Consider the following 18,605-nt stretch of genomic DNA (forward strand, 5'->3'; position numbering starts at 1 on the left):
TTAGAGGGATTAGTGGGGCAATCAGCCAGGATTCCAGCTCCAGCTCCCAGTCCAGGGAACCCGAACACAGAAACAAACCACTGCATCTGCTGGAAATCTGGAATGAAACCAGAAAATGCTCAGCAGGTCTGGCAGCATCCGCGGAGAGAGAAAAAGACTTAATACTTTGGGTCAGTGACCTTCTGTCAGAACGGTGCACCCGGGTGGCCACAGAGGCAGAGAGAAGGTTGCAATTCTCATCGATCATTTTTGTCCATTATTGACAAAACAGTGCCCTTCTAAGGGATGCAGGCTGGCTGGGAGGGGCTGGGAATGCTGCACACTGACTTGTAAAGGGGGAAAGCATGGGAGACTGCAACAGGAGGAGGCCATTCAGCCCATCCATCCATCCTGTTCCACCAATCATTAAGATAATGGCTGATCCACGACTTATCCACCTTTGCCCCAGGTCCCCGAATATCTTTTAAAAAACTCCATTTAAAATGAGCATCTGATCGAATATCAACTTGTGTTTGTGGCGGAGAGTTCCAAACTCCTGCTACTCTTGGCAAGAAGGCATGTTTCCTCGCTTCACTCCTGGTTCTGATATTTGGACCATGCCTCCCAGTCACAGAGTCCCCAAACAGCAGAAATAGTTCTCCCTAAATCCTTCCCGGTGTTGAAAATCACTCTATACACCCCTAAGCAAACTTCCTGAGAATTGTGGAATCATTCTGGTAAATTAAAGCTATAGCCCTCCCCCCTGCACCCATCCCCCCGCCCCCACCCGCACCCCCCCCTCCCCCCCGCAACCAGGGCCAAGATATTCTTCCCAAGATTTGATGTTCAGAACTGCTTCAGATGTAGTCTAACCATGTATCAGAGCTTTGTGTATCTGAACCATGATTTCTACCCCTTTAGATTCTTTATTAGTCCTTCATTGGATATGGGCATCGCTGGTAAGGTATTTGTAGCCAATCAATAATTGCCCTCAAGTGCGGTGAAGATTCAACCACATTGCTGTGGGTCTGGAGTCACATGTATGGAATCCCACAATTCCCACAGCGTAGAAGGAAGCCATTTGGCCCACTGAGTCTGCACCGACTCGCCCTGCAAAGGTACCTTACCCAGGCCATTTCCCCCACCGTGTCCCCGTAATCCAGTGCAATTACCATGGCTAACCCATCTAACGCAGCATCTTTGGACACGGATGACCATTTCACCATGGCTAATCCATCTAACCATCTGCACACCTTGGGACACTAAGGGACAATTTATCATGGCCAACCCATCCAACCTGGAAATCTTTGGACTGTGGGGGGAAACCAGAGCACCTGGAGGAAACCCACGCAGACACGGGGAGAATGTGCAAGCTCCACACTGACATTCAAGGCTGGAATCGAACCCGGGTGCCTGGAGCTGTGAGGCAGCAGTGCTAACCACTGTGTCACTGCACTGCCCACATGTAGGCCAGAACAGGCAAGGACGGCAGATTTCCTTCCCTAAAGGACATTGGTGGACCAGATAGATGGGTTTTTACAAAAATCAGTGATGGATTCAAGGTCACCATTACTGAGACTAACTTTCAATTCCAGAGATTGCTTTTTAAATTGAATTTATTAATTAGATTAACTTAAACACCACCTGCTGATGTTGTGGTGGGATTTGGACTGCACGGCGATGATTTTACAGCCTCACTCGAGCGAGACCAGAAATTCCCACAAACTCAACGGAGATTTCCATGGTCGGACCCTTGTCTGCTCTAATTCTGTGGTGGCCGAAGTGGTACAGTTCTGGCAATATCCCCAGAGCATGTGCCTTTACATTACAGAGGAGGCAATGGCCTTCATAGAATCATAGAACCCTACAGTGCAGATAGAGGCTCTTTGGCCCATCGAGTCTGCCCCGAACACAATCCCACCCAGGCCCTACCCCCATATCCCTACATGCTATACCCACTAATCCCTCTAACCTACACATCCCTGGACACTAAGGGGCAATTTCTTAGCATGGCCAATCAACCTAACCCACACATCTTTGGACTGTGGGAGGAAACCGGAGTACCCGGAGGAAACCCACGCAGACACGAGGAGAATGTGCAAACTCCACACAGACAGTGACCTGAGCCAGGGACCGAACCCAGGACCCTGTAGCTGTGAAGCAGCAGTGCTAACCACTGTGCTGCTGTGCCGCCCTGTATGAGTGGTATTATCGCTAGATAGTAATCCAGAAACTCACCTCATGTTCTGGGGAACCCGGGTTCGAATCGCACCACTGCAGAGGGTGGAATTTGAATTCAATAAAAAAAATCTGGGATTAAGAATCGACTGATGACCATGAAACCATTGTCGATTGTCGGGAAAATCTCATTTGGTTCACTAATGTCCTTAAGGGAAAGAAATCTACCGTCCTTACCCGGTCTGGCCTACAGAAATATGGTTGACTCTCAACTAGGGATGGGCAATAAATGCTGTAAAAAGTCTGACAACACCAGGTTTTAGTCCAACCGATTTATTTGATAATAGACTCACAAGCTTTCGAGGCTTCCCTCTTCGTCAGGTGAATGGAGAGTTCTGGCCTCAGACAGAGCATATAAAGCACAGACAGTTTAGAGATTACTGATTAGAATGCGAATCCTTACACCTAACCTGCTGTTCAAGACCTGAAGTGGCTGACAATGTGAGTGGAAGGAGCACTGATCACAGGTTAAAGAGATGTGTATTGTCTCCAACAGTACAGTAAGTGAGGTTTTGCAATCCCAGGCAAGTCATGGGGGTTACAGATAGTGCGACATGAACCCAAGATCCCTGTTGAGACCGTCCTCATGTGTGCGGAACTTGGCTATCAGTCTCTGTTCAGTGACTCTGCGCTGTCGTGTGTCATGAAGGCCGCCTTGGAGAATGCTTACCCGAAGGTCAGAGGCTGAATACCCGTGACCACTGAAGTGTTCACCAACAGGAAGGGAACAGTCTTGCCTGGCTGGCTACTGAAGTGTTCACCAACAGGAAGGGAACAGTCTTGCCTGGTGATCACCAGGCAAGACTGTTCCCTTCCTGTTGGCGAACGCTTCAGTGGTCACGGGCATTCAGCCTCTGACCTTCGGGTAAGCATTTTCCAAGGCGGACTTCACGACACACGACAGCGCAGAGTCACTGAACAGAGACTGATAGCCAAGTTCCGCACACATGAGGACGGTCTCAACAGGGATCTTGGGTTCATGTCGCACTATCTGTAACCCCCGTGACTTGCCTGGGTTTGCAAAACCTCACTTACTGTACTGTCTGGAGACAATACACATCTCTTTAAACTGTGATCAGTGCTCCTTCCACTCACATTGTCAGCCACTTCAGGTCTTGAACAGCAGGTTAGGTGTAAGGATTCGCATTCTAATCAGTAATCTCTAAACTGTCTGTGCTTTATATGCTCTGTCTGAGGCCAGAACTCTCCATTCACCTGACGAAGAGGGGAGCCTCGAAAGCTTGTGAGTCTATTATCAAATAAATCGGTTGGACTAAAACCTGGTGTTGTCAGACTTTTTACTGTGTTTACGCCAGTCCAACGCTGGCATACCCACACAATAAATGCTGGCCAGCCAGCGATGGCCATATCCCACGAATGAAAAAGAAACTCATTCAGTAACACTCCCACTGTTCACCATTGCCTCCGAGTCTATTCTGCTATGGATAAAGGCCAGCAATCTCATTTGCTTTTTGGATTATTGTGAGGGGAGGAATGAAAGAAAAAAAATGAACATGAATGAATGTAGGGTTGGTGACAATCACATCGTCAGCAGCAGTGTTGCGGGAGTGAGGTGACTGTGGCATTAGATGCTAAAGGGCACTTCTGCCATTCGACTTTGCAGCATTGTTAATGCCACTGAGCATTTTCAAATGTTGGCTTAGCACGCTGAATAATGACTACTCTTCAGTGAAGTAAAAACAACAATTTAGCTGATTATTAGGGGGCCACTTCCAATTAACTCAAGTGCAGGAGGCACACCCCAGGCTCTTCACAAATCTCAGCTACGTCGCTGGTGTCTGTCACAGATGGACAAGGTTTTGATGCTACACTGCCAAGACTATCGGAGCGGGGCGGATGGTGTGAATTGCTGCATTGTGCCAGCCTCAAGCAGTTTCTCAGCTGTCCGATCTCTATAAAGTGAAGGAAGGGGACGAAGACAAAGGTAATGAAACGTTACCATTGCCATGCAGAGCTGCCGCATTATATTCTGGGCAAGGACGGCTCCACTCACCTGGGAACCGACCAGAGCTTTGGGAGAGGGTTCGGCAGTCATGCCACCTGCCCTTAAATGTGACTGCATGAGTGGCAGCGGTCACTCATTCTGGCGTGAGATGGTTTGCCCAGGGGGAGGGAGCGGTGGCACGATGGTTAGCGCTGCTGCCTCACAGCACCGGGGACCTGGGTTCAATTCCCAGCTTGTCTGTGTGGAGTTTGCACATTCTCCTCATGTCTGCATGGGTTTCTTCCCACACTCCAAAGACGTGCGGGTTAGACGGATTGGCCATGTTAAATTGACCCTTAATGTCAGGGGAACTAGCTAGGGTAAATGGTTGGGGTTATGTGGACAGGGCCTGGGTGGGATTGTGGTTGGTGCAGACTCAGTGGGCTGAATGGCCTCTTCCTGCACTGTAGGGATTCTATGATTCACTGCCTGTCAATGCGCCTTGTGCCCAGGTGCATCCATAAGGTGATGGATGCCTTCCTTGCAGAAGACTGGGGCTATCATCACTCTCCCCTCATGTCCACCGCTGCTGGTTATATCTGACCTTCTGGCCATTGCTGCTTTTGTTTCTTGAAGTGGGGGGGAGCGGATTTGATGGTAGGCCCTCCTCAGTTGTCCCTCCCCTCCCTCGCATCACTGGTCTGCAATGCACTGGGAACAGGATCTCCCAACTATAACAAGGTGGCCACTGTAAAACCGTCGAAGATAACAAACAGAAGAAGGGGAATGGAGATGGGGCCAGCCGAGGAGAATCCGATTCTGCTCAGTGGGTGGTTACCATTCATAACATACTTTCTGAAAGACAGCAGAAGCTGAGTCAATAGTAAATTCTGAAAGGATGCTGGGTAAAGACTTGGAGATCTAACTGCAGGGTTGCGGGGAAAGGGCAGATTGAGTGGGACTGTTTGGATAACTCTTACAAACAGCCAGAATGTAGTGGCCCTTTAAGGGGGAGGAGCATTCCCTGACAGTCACATGATCGGTGAGGACCCTATAGATTGACCTCATGAGAAGCTGAGCCAATGGACAGGAGGCTATTGGTTCAGGTTGTAGAGGGACTGGCAGTTGGAGTTAGGGAGTCGCGAAGAGCAGTTGTGTTATCTTCCAACCCACCATTTCCCTCAGACTCCATTTCTCCCTCTTTAACTCACCTCATCTCCCCCTCCTTCACCCCCTCATCTCCCCCTCCTTCACCCCCTCAGCTCCCTCTCCTTCACCTCCTCAGCTCCCTCTCCTTCACCCCCCTCATCCCTTCGTCCTTTACCCCCATCTCCCCCTCCTTCACTCCTCTCATCCCTTACTCCTTCACTCCCTCATCTTCCTCCCTTCACCCTCCTTCTCCACCCCCTTATCTCCCCTTCCTTCAACCCCTCAACTCCTGCTCCTTCCCCCTCTTGACCCTTTTATCACCCCCTCATCTTCCCCTCCTTCACCCCCTCATCTCCCCCTCCTTCACCCCCTCATCTCCCCCTCCTTCACCCCCTCCTTTACCCCCATCATCTCCCTCTCCTTCACCCCCTCATCTCCCCCTCCTTCACCCCCTCATCTCCCCCTCCTTCACCCCCTCACCTCCCCCTCCTTCACCCCCTCATCTTCCCCTCCTTCCCTTCTCCATCTTCACTCCTTCATCTCCCCCTCCTTCACCCCCTCCTTTACCCCCATCATCTCCCGCTTCTTCACCCCCCCCGTCTCCTCCTCCTCCTCCATCCCCTCTTCTTTTACCTCCTCCCACCTCCCCCTGTCTCCCTGACCCGCCTCCTTCCCCCATGTCACTCATGCGGGGAATTGATAAAAAGACAGTGTTACCCCCAGAAGAACAATCATCTCTCTATTCAGAGTTTGGTTTTGCAGCAGCAGCAGAGCCCTGTTCTTCCTGGTAACCGGCAAAAACAATCCCATTCTCCTTCAGATCTCTGCTGCAAACACAGGGCCCAACTTGGCAACGATATCCTTTGCACTAATTTATCACAAATATAGTTTTTAACAATGAGGGAATAAATACCATTTGAGTTATTCTGGAATTGGACTGAGTACTTCCAAACAATTTAGATACAAAACACAACAGAGACACTAAATAAAAACCCCTCTTACCTCGAGTCCCCTTTGGACATGGGCGTTCCACCACTAGGCCTCGCTGTGTCTGAGGCCAGCCTATTTCCCGGGCTTGTGTTGCCTCACAGTATCTCTCAGGGATGGGGAAGAACGTGGACACCGGGGGCGTTTTCGTTACAGCGTCGGATAGGCCGGGCCTGGGCCCCCTGCTGCCCTCTTTCGTGCCTGTGGCCAGCGTTGTGGTGGCCAGAGCTTTCTCAGGAGTGGTTGAGGTTGTGGTCGCCACTGTGGTTTTCACACCAGCTGCCCCGAGAGAAGTTGTCTCAATCGTGGTTGGCTCTGCAAGACAAGTTAACGTGTAAAAACAAACAAACTCCTTGGCAATCTGTATGACTAGAGTTAGGAAGTAGCAAAGAGGAGAACGGGAGCAGACTGTTCTGAATCTCAGGGCTGTTCTGCCTTTCAATTAGATCGTGGCTGAACTGTATATTTACTGGATACGATTATGCGATGGTTACAGCACAGAGGGAGACCATTCAGCCCATCATAACTGTGTCAAGAATCATTAAGTCTACACGTCACAGAAAGAGGCCATTCGATCCATGATGTCTGCACTGACTCTCCGATCGAGCATCTTACCCAGGCCATATTGCTGTAACCCCACATATTCATCCCATTAATCCCCCTATTCTACACATCTTGGGACACTTAAGGGGCAATTTAGCATGGCCAATCTGCTTAACCTGAAGATCTTTGGACACCTAAGGGGTAATTTAGCATGGTCAATCCGCCTATCCTGCACATCTTTGGATACCTAAGGGGTAATTTAGCACGGCCAAACCGCCTAACCTATAGATCTTTGGACACTTAAGGGGCAGTTCAGCATGGCCAATCCACCTATCCTGCACATCTTTGGGTACCTAAGAGGCAACTTAGCTTGGCAAAACCGCCTGACCCGTAGATCATTGGGCATTTAAGGGGCAACTTAGCATGGCCAATCCACCTATCCTGCACATCTTTGGAGTGTGGCAGGAAACTGGATCACCCAGAGAAAACCCACGCAGACACGGGGAGAACATGCAGCCTCCACACACACACACACACACACACACACACAGTCACCTGAGGCCGGAATCGAACCTGGGACCCTGACGCTGTGAGGCAGCCATGCTAACCAGCGTACCACTGTGCCGCTCCTTTGTTTTATCTTGCCTTCTTATTCTTCCCACCTAAACGCGCCCTCCCCTTGATCCTGTAGCCATGACTACGCATGCTGAACAAAAGACCATCGCTTTCAATTGTGAACTTTCAAGTGACTGTCCCCTTGCGCCCCCCCCCCCCCCCCCCACTCCCCCCCTCTCCCTCCCTCCCTCTCCCACCTCAGCAGCTATTTTGCGAGAGAGTGAGTTCTGGAATTTCCATCACTCTTCTCAACGATAAGTGCTTCCTGACATCACTGCTGAACTGCAGAGCTGTAATTTTAAGGTCAGATCCCCTTGTTCTGGTATCCCGCCCCCCCTCCCCGGCCCCCCCTCCCCACCCCCCTCCTCAGGAAACAGCCTCCCCCCTCAAATCCTTTCATCAGCTGAGTCACCTCAATTAGACCTGCCCTCGATTCGATTCTCCACATTCGAGGGAGGGAGGGGGGGTGAAGGCCAGTCCGCACAAGTTGACTTGTAAACACTGGCGGATATATTAAAAAAAAAGTATTTAACACTTAAGCGTCATTTGCTTTCAACAGCAACCAGGATTATGACTCACTTGAGACATTAATTTGATTGAAGGCCTTTCCACCTCGCAGTCACTACATGTGTTACATCTCATTGAGCGCAGATCAAAACAGTCATTACGCTTTTGCCAGCAATAAGCAGATGTGAAAATTGAGGAATGCGCGGCTGGGTAAGGTACAGCTTTCAATTTACATCGTGTTTCAGTAACTTAATGCAGCGCCTTACAAGAAAATAATTAATGTAACATCTTGCGCCCAACCCCCTGCAGTCATATGTGCTCAGAGTTGGTGAGTGAGTAAGCCTGATTAAACTTTCATAGAGCCCTGGTATTCTTATATTCTCTCACAGTCAGAGCCTTCCCTTGAAATGACAGACTGTTGGATTATTCGGAGAGCAATATCTCTGCGTAAAGTTCGAGCAAAAGGCTGCTTGCGTGTGTAAAAATTCTTGCTTCTGTAAGCGTGTGGTTAGCACGGCTGCCTCACAGCGCCAGGGACCCGGGTTCAATTCCAGCCCCTGGTGGCTGTCTGTGTGGAGTTTCCACGTTCACCCCGTGTCCGTGTGGGTTTCCTCCGGGTGCTCGGGTTCCCTATCACAGTCCAAAGATGTACGGGTTAGATGGACTGGCCATGTTACATTGTCCCTGAGAGTCGGGGGATGTTAGCAGAGTAAACACGTGGGGTTAAGGAGATAAGGCCCTGGGTGGGATTGTTGTTGGTGCAGACACGGTGTGCCAGTTGGCCTTCTTCTGTACTGCAGGGATCTTATGTCCACCACCTCAGTACGATGCATCCAGCAGCAAGCACTGGTCATCTTTCTCAGATGACGCATGAAATCTGGTACGTCAGCTATGACTCTCACCAATTTTACAGACGCACTACAGAAAGCATTCTTTCTGGTTGTATCACAGCTTGGTATGGGCTCCTGCTCTGCCCAAGGCCGCAAGGAACTACAAAATATTGTGAATGAAGCCCAATCCATCACTCAAACCAACCTCCCATCCATTGACTCCGTCTACACTTCCCGCTACTTTGGAAAAGCAACCAGCACAATTAAGGACCCCACGGACCTCGGGCATTCTCTCTTCCACCTTCTTCTTTCGGGAAAAGGATACAAAAGTCTGAGGTCATGTACCAACCGACTCAGGAGCAGCTTCTTCCCTGCTGCCATCAGACCTTTGAATGGACCTGCCTCGCATTAAGTTGACCTTTCTCAACACCCTAGCTATGATGTAACACTACATCCTGCACTCTCTCCTTTCCTTCTCTACAAATGGTGTGTTTTGTCTGTACAGTGCGCAAGAAACAATACTTTTCACTGTAGGCTAATACATGTGAGAATAATAAATCAAATCAAATAGTGTATAGCGTGAATATGGTGGAATTGTTATTCCGGCTTGCAGGGTCAGAGTTTAATTTCTTTTGCTCTCTTCACTTTTCCCCCAATTCTTTCGCAGAAAATATCATGCCTCGGATGTTACCCTGCAGTCTGGTGCCCTTGCCAGGACATCCAACATCAATGTTAACGCTCCATGCCTCTATGCCAGCCTTGCTCCCAATCCTTATTTTGCCTCGCCCTTAGCTCAGCCAGTGTGACTTTAGTGGCAGTAATTGTTGGTGCAGACTGGGTGGGCTAAAGGGCTTTTTCCCCACTGTGTGACTCTGGAACCACATCAAAGTATCCTGCCATTTCCTTCACCTTCCTGTTTTCTTTGTTTAGCTTCCTCTTGAATCTATCTATGCTATTTGCCTCAACCACTCTCCGTGGCAGGGAAGTTGCCTGTATTTGTGCCTCACTCTGTGCCTGTATCAGCACCTCACTTTACACCTGTATCCACACCTCACCCTTCATCTGTATCTGTACCACACTCTACGCCTGTATCCAGAACTCACCCTTCACCTGTATCCATACCTCATCCTTTGCGTGTATCCATACCACACCCTTTGTTTGTATCTGTACCTCACTCTACACCTGTATCCATACCTCACCATTTGTCTGTATCTGTACCACACTCTACGCCTGTATCCATACCTCACCATTTGTCTGTATCTGTACCACACTCTACGCCTGTATCCATACCTCATCCTCCGACTGTATCCATACCTCACCCTTCGTTTGTATCTGTACCCCACTTTACGCCTGTATCCATACCTCACCATTTGTCTGTATTTGTACCACACTCTACACCTGTATCCATACCTCACCCTTCGCCTGTATCCATACCTTACCATTTGTCTGTATCTGTACCACACTGTACACCTGGATCCATACCTCACCCTTCGCCTGTATCCATACCTTACCGTTTGTCTGTATCTGTACCACACTGTACACCTGTATCCATAGCTCACCCTTCGCCTGTATCCATACCTTACCATTTGTCTGTATCTGTACCACACTGTACACCTGTATCCATACCTCACCCATCGCCTGTATCCATAATGCACCCTTTGTCTGTATTTGTACCTCACTCTCCACCTGTATCCACACTTCATGCTGAGCCTATTTCTGTGCAGCAAGGTGTATTTTTTTCCATCTGAATTTGCTTCTCTATTTCCCCTTCACGGCCCAGATTCCAGACCATTCAGTCCCCTTGCTCCGCTGCCTGTTTGTTCTGTGCTTGGAGAGTCAGCATGAGCAGATTATTGAACCGTGAGAGGCACCACAGCCCAGTGAAGGCAGCATTTCCAGGGTGCTGGTATTCAGGAGCCGGTACCTTGGGCTGATATCTGTGCCTCAGCCAAGAGGGTTCGAGTCTGATCCCTTCCTGATCTGTTCGGTCACAACACCAAGTCAGGGGACATAATGTTGCTTTGCAGCGCCTGACTTGCCTTTTGGAGAAACTGCGACACACAGATCCTACTCTCTCACTCTGAAGCCGGTGCCTGCCTCAACATTGCAAGCTTGACACTTTGGTAGCCTTTCCTCTGTTGCCATAGTGACCTGTTGCTGCCAGCCAGGCTAATTTCCCCCCATTATCCACTAAGTGGGGCTGGTTGGAGAATAATTTGCCAGGCCCAAAAGTCTGCTCCCGTCGATCCGAATAATTACAGCTGTATCATAACCCCTCAACCACAACTGGAGCCATCTTAATTTGTCCGCTCTGTTGACGACCCATTATGAAAGGGCCATTGATGTTCCACTTATCTCTGCACGATTGATACTCTCATCCTGCCACATCGCAAGGAAGGAGCCTTCAAACATGTCTGTGTGTTGTGCTTTTTTTTGTTAAAGGTTTCATCCTTTAAAACTGGCAATAAAGTCCTTAAAAGTGGCAGCACAGGTGGAAAAGGTGGTGAAGAAAGCACATGGCAGGCTTGCCTTCATTGGCTGGGGCATCGAGTAGGCAAATGACGTTACAGTTGTATAAAACGTTGGTTTGGCCACTTTTGGAATACTGAGTCCAATTCTGATCTCCCCACTACCAGAAGAATGTGGTGGCTTTGGAGAGAGGACAGAAAAGGTTAACCAGGATGTTGCCTGGTATGGGAGGGTATTAGCGATGAGGAGTGATTGAATAAACTGGGATTGTTCTCCCTGGAAAGACGGAGGCTGGGGGGGGGGCGACCCGATAGAAGTTTATAAAATTATGAGAGGTAGCGATAGGGTGAGCAGTTGGAAGCTTTTTCCCAGGGCGGAAATGACAATTACAAGATGGCACAGGTTCAAGATAAGTTTTGGGGGGGGGTTGGGGGGGAAGGTTCAGTGGAGATGTGCAGGGAAGTTTTTTACACAGAGGATGGTAGGGGCCTGGAATGCACTGCCAAGTTGAGGCAGATAAGTTAGTGACATTTAAGACTTATCTGGATAGGCACATGAATAGGTAGGAAATAGAGGAATACAAGCGATCGGTCGAAATAAACCACTACCAGGTTGCCTCTCAACTTCCGTCTCTCCAAGGAGAAGAGACCTAGCTCCCTCAACCTATCTTCATAAGGCATGCCTCCCAATCCAGGCAACATCTTTGTAAATCTCTTTAGGTAGGGATATGATCGACACAACTTGTGGGCCGAAGGGCCTGTTTGTGCTGTAGTGTTCTATGTTCTAAATAGGACAATATGATCAGCACAGGGTTGGAGGGCCGAAGGGCCTGTTCCTCTGCTGTACAGTTCCTTTGTACCCGTTGACTGCTCCATGTCTAAGCTGTGGCTCCACGCCCGACTGACTGATCCAGAAAGCCAATCCTAGCTCACTTCCCACCTCCCCACCCAAAGGCCCTCAGAAACTTTCCTTCAGCTTAAATGCACCCACCTTTTCAGCCAGGAGACCAGGAAAGAAAATACTTCTGGCTCAGTGAATGTCTGTCAAAATGATTAAAAAAAAACCCCCATCACCACAGGGAAGTCAAAATAATTGTCGCTGGATCAGTTTTGGCCAAGCGAGGATGGACTTATTAAACCTGTCACGGGGTATTATATATTCTGAAGTTCAAACTATCTTGAGCTAATAAAGTTGCATTAAGCATATCGTGCCAAGTGCCAATGAAGCTGATGAGATGTAACAAAGTCTCCTTCGAGGCTTTGCTCTCTTTTCCTGGACCAGTAACCTCGTATACAGGATCGGGGCCAACAGAAAGGGTTCAGGACTGAGGCTCTCGTTTGAAGCATCATCATTGTGAGTGGTGCCGGTACATTCTCCCCGTGTCTGCGAGGGTTTACTCCGGGTGCTCCGGTTTCCTCCACACTCCAAAGATGTTTGATTTATTACTGTCACATGTATTAGCGTCCAGCAAAAAGTACTGTTTCTTACAAGCTATACAGATAAAGCATATCGTATATAGGGAAGGAAAAGTTTTCAAGTTAAAGTTTACTTATTAGTCACAAGTAAGGCTTACATTAACACTGCAATGAAGTTACTGTGAAATTCCCCACATTCCGGCGCCTGTTCAGGCCAATGCACCTAACCTGCACATCTATCAAACTGTGGGAGGAAACCGGAGCACCAGCAGGGAACCCACGCAGACATGGGGAGAACTCCATACAGACAGTGACCCAAGCTACAAATTGAACCCAAGTCCCTGGCGCTGTGAGGCAGCAGTGCTAATCATTGTGCCACTGTGCTGCTCAGAGAGTGCACAATGTAGTGTTACAGTCACAGATAGTTAGGGTGTAGAGCAAGATCAACTTAATGCAAGGTAGCTCCATTCAAAAGTCTGATGGCAGCACGAAATAAGCTGTTCTTGAACCAGTTGATACGTGACCTCAGACTTTTGTATCTTTGTCCCAATGAAAGAAGGTGGAAGAGGGAATGTCCGGGGATCTGGCCTCCATGTGACTCCAGAGCCACAGCAATGTGGTTGATTGTCAACCACCCCTTTGAAATGGCCAAGCAAGCCACTTGGTTTGAGGGCAATTAGGGATACGCAATAAATGCTGGCTTAGCCAACGACACCCACGTCCCATGAATGAATGAGAAAAATAAAAGTGGCAAGAGGGCCTGAGCTGTGTGGAAGGCGGCCATTTTGATGTTGAATTCATTTAGATTCATATCTCCCTGTAATGTCATGACTTATTACGCACCCTCCTGAGGGATAATCAGCTCCGATCTCTGATTTTCAGCTATCTGATTAATAATTGTGCTGGCTGCTTTTCCTTATCGGCCATGATGAACTGCCATTAAGTATCCCAAGGTGTGTAGGTTTGGTGGATTGGCCATGGTAAATTGCACCTTAGTGTCCCAAGATGTATAAGGAAAACACGTGGGGTTATGGGCATAGGGCCTGGGTAAGATGCTCATTTGGAAAGTCGGTGCAGACTAGATGGAGCAAATAGCCTCCTCTGTGGGCATTCATTTAATGGAAAACTGGGACTGTGCAACTGTTGAGTGAATCAATAAGGGAAAACGAAGAGAAAACTCGACCATCAACTCTGCATAACTGTCAAGTCCTGTACAAAGGAAATAAGAGATTCTGGAATAATCACATTGTGATTATGTAACAGGGCCGGACAAATAGCCTGAAAATAGGAGTTCAAATCTCTGCCCAGCATTTGGGAGGTATTTAAATTCAATTAATAAACTAAATCTGGTCAAAAATAAAGCAAGACTCTGTTATCGATATTGGTACTACCAAATTGTAATAAAATTTCAACTGGTTCACTTACGCCCTTCAGGGAAGGAAATTTGCCACTCTTATCTGGTCTGGCCTGCATGTGAGTCCAGATTCACAGCAATGCGTCTCCCTCTCATAACTGCCCCTTGAAATGGCCAAGCAAACTGTACTGTATCAAAGGGTTGGCTCACCACCACTTCCTCAGGGGCAATTAGGAGTGGACAATAAACACTAGCTTTACCAGTGATGCCCACATCCTGCAAATGGGGAGGAGATGGCCTAGAGGTATTAGCACTCGACTATTAATCCAGAAACTCAGCTGATGTTCTGGGGACCTGGGTTCAAATCCCACCACGGTAGATGGTGGAATTTTAATTCAACTAAAAAGAAATGTGGAATTAAGAATTGCTTATGATGACCAAGAAACCATCGTCAATTGTCGGAAAAACCCCTCTAAAGTTCACTAATGTCCTTCAGGGAAGGAAATCTGCCGTCAGACTGATGCATGAGGAAAGATTGACGAGGTTGGGATTGTTTTTGCTGAAGTTCAGACAAATGAGGGAGGAATCACATAGAGACTTATAAAATTCTAACAAGATTAGACAGGGTGGATGCAGGAAGGATGTTGCTGATGGTGGGGGAATCCAGAACCAGGGGTCACAGTTCAAGGATACAGGGTAGTCTATTAGGATGGAGATGAGGAGACATTTCTTCACCCAAACAGTGATGAGCCTGTTGAACTCATTACCACAGGAAGCAGTTAATGCCAAAACATTGAATGTATACAAGAGGTGGCTGGATATAGCACTTGAGGTGAACGGGATCAAAAGCTATGGGGAGAAAGCAGAATTAGGCTATTGAGTTGGACCATCAGCCATGATCATGATGAATGGTGGAGCAGGCTCAAAGGGCCGAATGGCCTCCTCCTGCTCCTACGTTTCTGCATCCTAACCTTGTCTGGCTTCCATGTGACTCCAGAGCCACAGCAATGTGGCTGATTCTCAACCGCCCCTTTGAAATGGCCAAGCAAGCCACTCAGTCTGGCAATAAATGCTGGCTTAGCCAGCGACACCCACGTCCCATGAATGAATGAGAAAAATAAAAGTGGCAAGAGGGCCTGAGCTGTGTGGAAGGTGGCCATTTTGATGTTGAATTCATTTAAGATTCATATCTCCCTGTAATGTCATTACTTATTACGCACTCTCCTGAGGGATAATCAGCTCCGATCTCTGATTTTCAGCTATCTGATTAATAATCTAGTATACTCGGTAAACAAGAAATCTATTCTCCCCTGGGACAACAGCAGAGGGCAAATCCATGAAGAAAGCCGAATTTCAATGACACATTTTATACATAGTAATTAATCAAAAATGCAATAAAAGCTATCTTGCGATATCTTGCAAATGTTTCTAATCATCTTGGGCCTTTTCCCTTGCTGTATTAACTGAGTGGGTTAGCTTGATTTAGATAATTAGCTCAAATTCTGAAAAAATATATATTTTATCGAGCTGACATAATTCTTTTTTTCCTCTGGAATTTGTAATGGTTGAAATTATCCCTGGAAGAAACGAGGCCTGAATCGAAACTGGATTGAAGTGGGACAGCACAAAGACATGTTTCCTTTAGAGGAGTGAAGGAATGAGAATGAAGGACTAACTCTGACGTACGTTTTGGACGTCACTGCACAGTTGCTACATTCACAGACATTGTAAAACGTGCACACATAGAGAGTGCACGCATTAAATTATTCCAAGCTGACGTGACTGTTTCATCCCCGTTCAGCACCAGACATCAGCTGGGATTTCCACCCCTTCTGCAGCCCACCCCCCTCACCTCCCCCCCCAACTCCCTGCCCACCAACTAGGCTTTCCCGCAATGACTGCAGCGAACCATTGGCTGCTGGTGGGACCATTACATCTCAGCAAAGTTGATCGGCTTTTGCGTGACTCGCTTGGAGAACCCGCCAGTGATTCACTTCAGCGGGACAAAATCCTCCAAGTCCCTAATAGATGTGCGGCAACGTAATTTTTTAGGTGTCCAGATCAACAATCTATTCTAGCCCCCCCCATGCTGACACTACAATTAAGAAAGCCCACCAACCCCTCTACTTTCTCAGAAGGCAAAGGAAATTTGGCACGTCAGCTACGACTCTCACCAACTTTTACAGATGCATCCTAGAAAGCATCCTTTCTGGCTGTCTCACAGCTTGGTATGGGCTTCTGCTCTGCCCAAGACCGCAAGGAACTGCAAAAGGTCGTGAATGTCGCCCACTCCATCAGGCAAACCAGCCTCCCATCCATTGACTCTGTCTACACTTCCCGCTGCCTCGGCAAAGCAGCCAGCATAATTAAGGACCCCACACACCCTGGACATTCCCTATTCCACCTTCTTCCTTCGGGAAAAAGATACAAAAGTCTTAGGTCACGTACCAACTGACTCAAGAACAGCTTCCCTGCTGCTGTCAGACTTTTGAATGGACTTACCTTTTATTGAGTTGATCTTTCCCTACACCCTAGCTGTGACTGTGACACTACATTCTGCACTCTATTGTTTCCTTCTCTATGAACGGTATGCTTCGTCTGTATAGCGCACAAGAAAGAATACTTTCCACTGTATGTTAATATATGTGACAATAATAAAGCAAATCAAATCTAATTCTTCGGTATTGGTGGGAGTTGGTGGTAATTTCACTGGGCTAGTATTCCAGGCGGTCAGTTTAATGCCCTGGGGAAAGGGTTCAAAAATTCCAACACGGCAACTTGTGGAATTCAAATTCATTTGGGGTGGCACTGTGGCACCGCTGCCTCACAGAGCCAGTGACCCTTGGCTGACTGTCCAAAGGTGTGCAGGTTAGGTGGATTGCCCATGGTAAATTGACCCTTAGTATCCAAAGGGCAACACGGCGGCACAGCGGTTAGCACTGCAGCACTACAGTGCCAGGGACCTGGGTTCGATTCCCGGCTTGGGGGTCACGGTCTGTGTGGAGTTTGCACATTCTCCCCGCGTCTGCGTGGGTTTCCTCCCACAGTCCAAAGATGCGCAGGTTAGGTGGATTGGCCATGCTAAATTGCCCCTTAGTGTCAGGGGGACTAGCTAGGGTAAATGCATTGGTTTATGGGGATAGGACCTGGGTGGAATTATGGTCGGTGCAGACTCGATGGGCCAAATGGCCTCATTCTGCCTCTGTAGGATACTATGAAGATGTATAATTTAGGTGGATTGGCAATGCTAAATTGCCACTTCACATCCCAAGGTAAGTTCTTGATTGGTAAGGGGATCAAAGGCAATGGGAAAAAGTTGGGAGAATGGGATTAAGGAACTTATCACCCATGACTGTATGGTGGAACAGATTCGATGGGCTGTATGGATTAAATTCTGCTCCTTATGGTCTGATGGTCTAAGATGTATTGGTTTGGTGGATTGGCAATGGTAAGTGTGTGGGGTTACGGAGATGGGGCCTGGGTAAAATACGTTGTCAGAGAGTCAGTGCAGACTTGATGGCCTCCTTCTGCATTGTAGGGATTCTATGATTTGCGGAGCACCATTGAGTCACAGACAACAACAAGAGCAGGCCATTCAGCCCTCCAAAGCATTCTACATTCAATTCGATTGTGATTGAACTGTACCTTAGCACTGCTTGGTTCTGCAATCATTGCCTAACAGGGATCCAGCAATCATAGTTTTGAAATTCTCAATCAATCCCCTAGTATTTTACAGGAACTATGTTCCAGATTTTCATTAGTCTTGATGTGGAGAAACGTTTCCTGATAGCACCCCCTCACAGCCTCACTCTAATTTTCAATTTGGGCGCCTTTGTTTCAACTCCCCCGCCAGTTCTTCCATCGCAACCCTTAATAGAATCACAGAATCATAAAGTGCAGAAGAGGCCCTTCGGCCCATCGAGTCTGCACTCACACATTAGAAACAGCTGAGCTCCCACCAAATTCCATCTGTCGGCACAGTGGCTAACACGGCTGCCTCTCTCAGCGCCAGGGACAGGGTTCGATTCCCGGCTTGGGTCATTGTCTGAGCGGGGCTTTCATGTTCTCCCCCTGTCTGCGTGGGTTTCCTCCGGGCGCTCCCCGTTTCCTCCCACAGTCCAAAGATGTGCGGATTCAGTGGATTGGCCATGGTAAATCGCCCCTTAGTGTCGGGGGGCTTGCGGGGTAAATACATGGGCTTATGGGGATTGGGCCTGGGTGGGATTGTCGTCAGTGCAGACTCGATGGGCCGAATGGTCTCCTTCTGCACTGGAGGGATTCTGTGACTCTAATTAACCATTGGACAGGGGTTGAGGAAGAATAAATAGCTGCCACTCCTGAACCATGGGTCGTATGCAGATATCATCGGAGGGGAAAATCAGCCTTTCCTTTTGACTTCAATTTAGGTCTGACAAAGAACTGCAAAGTTCAGATATAAAGTTCATCCTGATGATGCCTAAATTGTTCAGCTTTTGGACTCCCCACTAATTTTCGCTTTTAAAGTTTGTTTATTAGTGCCACAAGTAGGTTTACATTCACACTGCAATGAAGTTACTGTGAAAATCCCCAAGTTG

The 18,605-nt window shown here is 48.1% G+C and overlaps 1 protein-coding gene across 23 annotated transcripts in view; it reads right to left on the bottom strand.

The window, feature by feature from the left end:
* Positions 1 to 18,605, bottom strand: part of adgrl2a (adhesion G protein-coupled receptor L2a) — a 732,161-nt gene that overhangs the window by 101,451 nt on the left and 612,105 nt on the right. For all 23 annotated transcript variants that reach the window (XM_080195115.1, XM_080195117.1, XM_080195135.1 and 20 more), the window contains one exon: positions 6,314 to 6,613. In XM_080195115.1, the coding sequence (XP_080051241.1) occupies positions 6,314 to 6,613 (300 nt within the window). The remainder of the gene's footprint in view (positions 1 to 6,313; positions 6,614 to 18,605) is intronic.

This window comes from Carcharhinus amblyrhynchos, chromosome 9 (genome assembly GCF_965287045.1).
Source record: "Carcharhinus amblyrhynchos chromosome 9, sCarAmb.v2.hapA, whole genome shotgun sequence".
Taxonomy (NCBI): Eukaryota; Metazoa; Chordata; class Chondrichthyes; order Carcharhiniformes; family Carcharhinidae; genus Carcharhinus; species Carcharhinus amblyrhynchos.